General features: G+C 45.3%; 1 protein-coding gene across 1 annotated transcript; it reads left to right on the plus strand.

Annotated features, from left to right (window-relative positions):
• The first annotated feature begins 4097 nt into the window (after positions 1-4097).
• On the plus strand, positions 4098-5188 carry LOC124688218 (dehydration-responsive element-binding protein 1G-like). The gene has a single exon (XM_047221929.1). It carries the CDS (start codon positions 4123-4125, stop codon positions 4828-4830), a length of 708 nt encoding a protein of 235 aa, XP_047077885.1. The 5' UTR covers positions 4098-4122; the 3' UTR covers positions 4831-5188.
• The last annotated feature ends 4019 nt before the right edge of the window (positions 5189-9207 follow it).

A 9207-nucleotide genomic window follows, 5' to 3' on the forward strand; every position in this document is an offset into this window, starting at 1 on the left:
ATGTTTTGCGAAGCTAGAGAGGGGCGTATTCAAGTGTGTTACCAATGACTAAGAGATTGTATCATTCCACATAAGTAGTACATGCAAGTCTTAAATTTGGTATAGGATGAGATACAAGATCCCCACAGCCAACTTATAACAATCTAGTAACTAAAATACTGTAATCTAGCAATTACCGACGCATAAATAGTTGGATATTTTTAAACATTAGATCTAGTTTTGAAGATCTCATTGTGACTAAGCCAATGGTGAAAATATACATCAACTTGTATACAATACAAGTCATAAAATTTTTGAGTACACCACTTGGCTCCAATCTCTTTCCCATTGTGTAGCCTTTTTTTCACAACAAACACTTAATGATCTCTCATTTCATTCTAATAATGTACCCTCAAAGTTTGATTACTACTCACATTGAAATTAGTTTAGGCGAGCAATATGTTACATTTTTGTGAAATTCATGTTGCATTTCTTTATCGGTAGCTCCAAAATGGCATCAAAGACATCACAAAACACTTTACATTTCATGAGCAAATCATTTGTACATTATATTTAATGGAAAAATAAATCTATTAATCAACCTCATCAATAATATTTTCATAAAATCACGGAAGATCAAATCTTTGATCACCTCATCAAGATCATTGGCAATATAATGAAAGAATAACCCACTACAAGAATCAAAATATTTGTTCCAATAAAAATTCATTTCTTTTCACGTCAACTTAAAACAAAGAAATCATGAAAATCATGTTGAGATGATCACGAAAAAATGTATCTTTGTCCCAAGAAAAAAGTACTATTTCACGCCCAAAATGGCATCAATGCACTCTTCCATTGCCATGTTGTGCTAATAAGTTTACATATGACGGCACACACTGAACTTGGTGCAAGGGTTTTTTTGTGGTTAAGTTTACTATTCCATGCAACTAACCATTTTATTTTATCAACAACCTATGAATCTCCGATATAGGAACTTAAAAGTTGAGCAAGAACCGTCCGACCTCACACGGACGCACACGGTGCGGCCCCTACACAGACCCACACATCAGCATAACGGTCAATGCCTTTGACCTGACAACAATGACCATCCAATTTTGTTGTGAGAGTTTGAGATAAGAGCTTGGGCAAAAGTGAGGAAAAGTTTAAAAGCTAGAGAAAAGTGGTACAACTAACGAAGGAGAGGCACAAAACTAGATATCTCTTAAAATAAACGTAGGATCTCGATGCTTATTCTTTTTAGATCTTGGCAAAAACATATGTGCAAGTCTTGTAAAATGTTTAAGAAAACCGGGCACGTAGATATAATGTTGAAATTTGTCCATGCAATATTTTTCTCCAAATACGAAAAGAAGAGAAAGCATTTTTTTAAAAAAATCAAAATTTTACGTTTTCGAAAATTGGTTCCCGTGTGATGTCAGTCTGAAGTAAAGCTTGATGTACATCGCAAGACTCTGTCCCCGAGTCATAATAAATGGTCGTCGGCTGGAAGTTTTGAGAATCGCCACGACTTGGATTCTGAAAACCGGCTCTACTGCTCGGGACACAGTTTCCGGCCGTTGATAATTGAATAAGCAGACCGTCGCCTTCCTTCTAGTGGCATGGCCTCTCTACAGCTACAACAGAGAAATAAGACTATTTTCTTGATCTTTAGTGCCGTCTACATCAGGAAAGAGTCAAGCAGGAGTAGTACGAGGGCTGCAGAAAATCTACACAGAATCAATCAATAGATGGATCTTACAACCAGACACCTAACTACAAACCAACTGTCGCCATTTATCTAGTCTAGTTGCAAATCCAGCTCGACTCTGGAGAACGGAGACAGGCAGCAGCAACGAACCAAGGTCACTGTCTGCGATCACGATAGCAGCCCTAGCTAAGACTCAGTCCATTATAACTGCCATACAACCGCGTTGTGGGGATCCTTTGCGGCGTGATCACGATTGCAGCGTACGTTCCCCGACCAAAGGAATTGGCCAGCTCATCCATATACACTCGTCGCTCGCAAGATCCGGCAGAAATAATAAAAAAAGGTCCTAGGTGCAGAGTGTACCTTTGTCTGAACTCCAGATGCTTAAATCCAGAAGTGAGTAATTGACATCCCTACTCTCTCCTAGACCAAATAACTAGCTTGATTCCTGTAGAACTGCATGCTCTAACCAATGCAACTAAAAGACCGATCTGATGGAAGAGATTAGGCAATGCATTTATACTTCAACACTCCCCCTCACGTGTGGCTCCCTCAGGGCTCCCTCAGGCCTAAACGTGGACCGAAAGTGGGCTGCAATATTTTTATTTTATATTGCGCCAGCCGGTGTTGAACTCAAGACCTCTTGGCTACGATACTATGTAGAACCGCATGCTCTAACCAATGCAACTAAAAGACCGATCTGATGGAAGAGATTAGGCAATGCATTTATACTTCAACACTCCCCCTCACGTGTGGCTCCCTCAGGGCTCCCTCAGGCCTAAACGTGGACCGAAAGTGGGCTGCAATATTTTTATTTTATATTGCGCCAGCCGGGTGTTGAACTCAAGACCTCTTGGCTCTGATACCATGTAGAACTGCATGCTCTAACCAATGCAACCAAAAGACCGATCTGATGGAAGAGATTAGGCAATGCATTTATACTTCAACAATTCCTAGTCAAATATGCCCTAGAATTCAGGCCAAGCGTTTTTTTACCGGGACTACGGCGGGCTTACCTGGCCTGAACATCACATAAAACGAACGCCCAAGACGTGAACAGGATCCATTACAAAAAAAAAATTAGAAGACTGAGAGAAGAGATGAGGAGGATGGGTTGTTACAGCGGAAAACCCAAAGGCGAACATCCTCAATGCATCTGTGAACTACAACATCGAGGCTCTCATTAAGAGAGTTGAAGATCAGGGCATTCCTTCGCTTCCAAATATTTCAAGTGATGGCGGTGAAGATGGTAGAGTCCTCGGAAGAGCGGCAACGATGAGACGATAACTCATCCAAGATCGGCAGGGTGGAGCTAAAATGAGGGAAGAACACGTTCCCAACTTCACGTGCCCGGGGGCATTGGAGGAGCAGGTGGTCGGTGTCTTCAACTTGATCACCGAAGGGACAGGAGGCGGAGGTTGCAAGCCGGTGCCGAAAGCGTCTCTCATTTGTGGGGAGGCGGCGACGCTTAGCAAGCCAACAGAAAATCTTGCACTCCAGGGGAGCCGCATTTCTTTTTAGCCTTATCTGCCAAGACGTCTACCTACAGATGCTGAAAAGAGTTGGAACAGAAACACTTGTGCGAGAGCGCGCTGTTAGAGAGGTGGCTCACACGTTTGTCCGGAACATCGGGAAGCAGAACCACAGAGCTGCATTCGAAGGATAGTGTGACGAGTTCGCCCGAGGCAGCACTGGGCAAGCGTGGAGGCCAAGCGTTTAAATACCGTCTTTTTTTAAGAATATTGGGTCGTCTTCTTCTCCTACCAATATCGGAATAGAACATGTTGAACAAGGTCTTCATAGAAGCCTGCTCGATTTAAATCACACAAAATTTTATGAAATTTGTGAGTCCGGAGTCAAAGCCAAAAAAGGGAATCCACACTATCCAATTGCCATCTTCATGAAACTTTGAAATACAGGAAATGCTCATGCCAATTGGCTGCATTTCTCCTAGAGGCTAGAGCAGACCTCCTCTAGATGGAAAGAAAATCCACACTATCCAAGTCCAAGGGGCGACGGCTCTGCACAGATGAGATGAAACTAGCTACTTCGAGAAGGCGAGCTTCACTATCAGGAGACGTTGCTGTCAGAGTACAAACAAGACAGCCCCGCTGCCAAACGATTATCGCAGAGTGGCCCAGCCGTCCGGCCCACCTCCGTGCCATGCCTGCGCGTTGCGTGGGTCCCCATCCGCACTCTCGCGAGCTCCAGCTGGTTCGGACCCACTTAAACGCCCAGAGCGAGCCCAACACCGTCCCGACCCACCAAGTCGCTCTACCTGGCTGGCGCCTCCCGTGCCGCACCGCGTTACGCGGACACGTCGCCCTCCACGCGCTAAACTATATAACTCTCCAGCCTTTCCCTCCAAAATTCAAACCGCCTGCTTCAACTTCCTCCATCACAGACACACTCGACTCCAGCAGCTACGAGCCATGGACTTCGCCGCGCTCAGCAGCGACTACTCCTCGTCGGGCACGCCGTCCCCAGTGGCGGCGGACGATCCGGCAGGCTTCCCGGCGCCGACCTACATGACGGTCTCCTCGGCGCCGCCGAAGCGCCGCGCGGGGCGGACCAAGTTCAAGGAGACGCGCCACCCGGTGTACAAGGGCGTGCGCCGGAGGAACCCGGGCAGGTGGATCTGCGAGGTGCGCGAGCCGCACAGCAAGAGCCGCATCTGGCTCGGCACCTTCGAGACCGCCGAGATGGCGGCGCGCGCGCACGACGTCGCCGCCCTCGCGATGCGCGGCCGCGCCGCATGCCTCAACTTCGCCGACTCGCCCCGCCTGCTCCGGGTCCCGCCCGCCGGCGCGGGCCACGACGAGATACGCCGCGCCGCCGCCGAGGCCGCCGAGGCCTTCCTGCCGCCGCCCGATCAGGTTCAGAGCAATGCCACTTCCGCTTCCGCCGAGGAGGCGGCGGCCGCCGCTGCTGCTGCACCGGAGGCGGCGCAGTTCGTCGGTGGCGACCACCCCGCCTACTACTACGCGATGGACGACGGGATGATGGACTTCGGCATGCAGGGCTACCTCGACATGGCGCAAGGGATGCTCATTGCGCCTCCTCCCATGATGGCAGGCTCCTCGGCCAGTTTCGCCGCGGACGGCGGCGACGACGGCGAGGTCAGCCTGTGGAGCTACTGACTGCATGCATGCGCGCGTTTGAACTATATATGCTCTGTGTGCCGCGCGCCAAGAACCTCTAATGCATGTGCAGCTTTATACTATAGCAATCCAGTACTACTAAGACAAGTGTACTGCATGGTTGCCCTTTCCATTTCTCTCAACTTTCTGGTAATGTACGTAGTACGAATACATGTTTGCTCTCTGATGAACTGCCATCAGAAGAAGCAGAAACCCTCATCTTAAGATTAGTAGACGGGGCATCTGAATGCATGCCGGGATTACGATTGTTCCACCTCCCAAGGAGTGTTGGAGCTAATAATAAGCTATGTATCTGCAAGTTCATTAATTATTATGCATGTGAGGATTGTCTTTGTTAGTGTTTGCTTAGAGCATCTCCAGAAGATGTATAATAGGCGATGTCTTGATTGAACTTACGTGGTGATAAGAAAAATGCCCGTGAAAATCACATGCTTTTTTACATTCGAAATGAAATGTGTCTGTCAAGCAAGTCTAGCGGGAGGATGTTCTCTCGTTACTCATTAATCTCTCCAACTCCACCTCGACGCATAGACAGAGTTTCTTCTGTAGACCTCTAGTGATTTTGGTCAGCCCAAAAAGAAAAAGAAAATAATAGCGCATATCAACTACAAGTAATAATGAAATAGTAGCGCAAGAGTTAACATATCAATCAACAAAGAAGAAGAAACGAGCAATTCTTGATTGTTAATATATCAAGACAGAAAGTGAACATGATTAACATGCCATGAGATAACTCCTACATTGGTCCATTTCCACTTTGTCAAACAGATAGTGTTCCGCTCACATAGATAAGCCACATAGAAAATGTTTTCAGCACACATAGATAATGTAGATAATGCATAGCCCCTACAATAATTTATTTCCAACTGATTCCTTTGTAGAAGTACAATCTATTGGGGGATCCTTGGCTGTTGCCTCTTTGGCCACAACTACTGACTCCTCCACCTCCACATCGAGGTTAGACTCCTTCTTGTAAAGAAGAAGGACCTTCTAATCAAGAAGAACCATCTTCCATCCAAGCGAACCAGCGGCATCCTTGTCCCTCTGCTCTGGGATTGCAAGCATATTTGTCTCAGTTCTTTCTTAAGTCGTGAGACATTGGTTTCCAGCATCACACTGGCCATTTCATGTGAGTAATAGCCCTGGCAGATAATTACGAATTGCAGTTGTGCATACACATAGACATATAGCGTAGCCATCGCCGCTAAGACAACCTGCCACATTGTTTTCCCAATTTACTAGGTGGACTCAACTTTGTTGATCTTCGCAATGGTAGACTCATCTGTCACTTGCTTGGCATGGGCGGACTCAAGTGTAGCTACGTGGGGGCATAGGCCCCCACTATTTTTTTTGAATCCCTATACTATTTGATAAAATTTAAATGAAATTTCTTCAGATTTACCAATTTATACAAGAAAGATCCCGAACCACTTTATTTGCCTCCGCTGCTAATTTTTTCGGGTCCGCCACTGCTGCTTGGAGAGATTCGGTATGTTATATTCTAATTTGATTTAAAGTATTTTTGTTTGCACCTCCTTATCTAGATACCCTTATGGGACATGCGAAAATAAATATAATTATTTATACTTAAACTATTAACAAGTTTAAAATCATTTTTGTCAATTCAAAGATAGTCAACATGTTGCGCTAAATTTAAACCATGGTATGCTATAAATTTACGTTTATTTAAAAGATAGTGCCTTAGGGAGATATTTAAAAATGATCTCAAATACCCAAAAATAAATAAAAATCACATTTCTTTAATTTTTGGGTAGGTTTGTGTAAGTTACATTAATATGGTACATATAGACGTTTTTGTATCCTCACTCTATTGGTATAAATATGCTAAAAATATCTTCATACAAGTTTCTAGTTTGAATGCTAAAGAATATGTTCGACTTAAATTACAACGTCTAAAATAACTCATCGGTAACAACTTCACTAATAGTGTCTGTGTCCTCGTGCATTTGCCGCTATGACTTGGAGGGAAGAGACAAGAGAAGGAAGGCACTAGAAAGGTGATGGGATTCGTAGCATAGAAAACAAAAAATGTCCTACCGCAAGAACGAATAACAAACCAAGATGCAATCTAGAAGATGGTAGCAACGAGAAGATCATGAGACTAACCCTCGAAAATTTCCAAAGCCTACGGGATTAGATCTCGTTGTTGCAGAAGATGATCACTTGCCGCTTTAAAAAGCGCGTAGAAGATCTTGACGGTGCCACAGTCGGGCAGCACCTCCGTACTCGGTCACACGTTCGGTGTTGATGACGACTGATGACCCACAAGTATAGGGGTGATGGCGTGTAATTCACACGTTCGTTGGGAACCCCAAGAGGAAGGTATGATGCGCACAGCAGCAAGTTTTCCCTCAGAAAGAAACCAAGGTTTATCGAACCAGGAGGAGCCAAGAAGCACGTTGAAGGTTGATGGCTGCGGGATGTAGTGCGGCGCAACACCGGAGATTCCGGCGCCAACGTGGAACCCGCACAACACAACCAAAGTACTTTGCCCCAACGAAACAGGTGAGGTTGTCAATCTCACCGGCTTGCTGTAACAAAGGATTAACCGTATTGTGTGGAAGATGATTGTTTGCAGAGAAAACAAGTAAAGAACAAGTATTGCAGCAGATTTGTATTTCAGTATAAAAGAATGGACCGGGGTCCACAGTTCACTAGAGGTGTCTCTCCCATAAGATAAAAGCATGTTGGGTGAACAAATTACGGTCGGGCAATTGACAAATAGAGAGGGCATAACAATGCACATACATGTCATGATAAGTACAAGTGAGATTTAATTGGGCATTACGACAAAGTACATAGACCGCCATCCAACTCGCATCTATGCCTAAAAAGTCCACCTTCGAGTTATCATCCGAACCCCTCCAAGTATTAAGTTGCAAAGCAACAGACAATTGCATTAAGTATTGCGCGTAATGTAATCAATAACTACATCCTCGGACATAGCATCAATGTTTTATCCCTAGTGGCAACATCACATCCATAACCTTAGGGGTTTCTGTCACTCCCCCCATTCACGGAGACATGAACCCACTATCGAGCATAAATACTCCCTCTTGGAGTTACTAGCATCAACTTGGCCGAGCCTCTACTAATAACGGAGAGCATGCAAGATCATAAACAACACATAGGTAATAACTTGATAATTAACATAACATGGTATTCTCTATCCATCGGATCCCGACAAACACAACATATAGAATTACGAGATAGATGATCTTGATCATGTTAGGCAGCTCACAAGATCCAACAATGAAGCACAATGAGGAGAAGACAACCATCTAGCTACTTCTATGGACCCATAGTCCAGGGGTGAACTACTCACTAATCACTCCGGAGGCGACCATGGCGGTGAAGAGTCCTCCGGGAGATGAATGCCCTCTCCGGCAGGGTGCCGGAGGAGATCTCCGTAATCCCCCGAGATGGGATTGGCGGCGGCGGCGTCTCGCAAGGTTTTCCGTATCGTGGTTTTTCGCATCGGGGGTTTCGCGACGGAGGATATAAGTAGGCGGAAGGGCAGAGTCGGAGGGCTGACGAGGGGCCCACACCATAGGGCGGCGCAGGCCCCCCTTGGCCGCGCGGCCCTATGGTGGCGGCGCCTCGTCGCCCCACTTCGTATCCCTTTCGGTCTTTTGGAAGCTTCGTGGCAAAATAGGACCCTGGGCGTTGATTTCGTCCAATTCCGAGAATATTTTGTTACTAGGATTTCTGAAACCAAAAACAGCAGAAAACAAGAATCGGCTCTTCGGCATCTTGTTAATAGGTTAGTTCCAGAAAATGCACGAATATGACATAAAGTGTGCATAAAACATGTAGATATGATCAATAATATGGCATGGAATATAAGAAATTATCGATACGTCGGAGACGTATCAAGGGGGTGTATCGCAGTATCTTCGATAAGTAAGAATGTCGATCCCAACGAGGAGCAGAAGGTGTTGACAAGCAGTTTCGATGAAGGATTCACTGTAGATGCTCACAGACAAGTATTCGGGGGTTTTGATGTAACAGATGAATAAAGTACAAGTAAGTAAAATGCGAGAGAAATAATTGCAGCGAGTGGCCCAATCCTTTTTAGCACAAAGGACAAGCTTCGGTTTGTTTACTTATAATGACCAAACGTTCTCGAGGACACACGGGATTTTAGTCTAGTGCTTTCGCTACATACAAACTGATTAATCTTCATTGTTTTGATAAGTGTTGTGTGGGTGAACCTATGCTAATGCACCGCCCTTCCTAGGACTAATACATACTTGTGATTATACCCCTTGCAAGCATCCGCAACTACAAGAAAGTAATTAAGATAAATCTAACCACAGCCTTAAACTCCGAGAT

The sequence above is a fragment of the Lolium rigidum genome, chromosome 2 (genome assembly GCF_022539505.1).
Source record: "Lolium rigidum isolate FL_2022 chromosome 2, APGP_CSIRO_Lrig_0.1, whole genome shotgun sequence".
In the NCBI taxonomy this organism is placed as follows: domain Eukaryota; kingdom Viridiplantae; phylum Streptophyta; class Magnoliopsida; order Poales; family Poaceae; genus Lolium; species Lolium rigidum.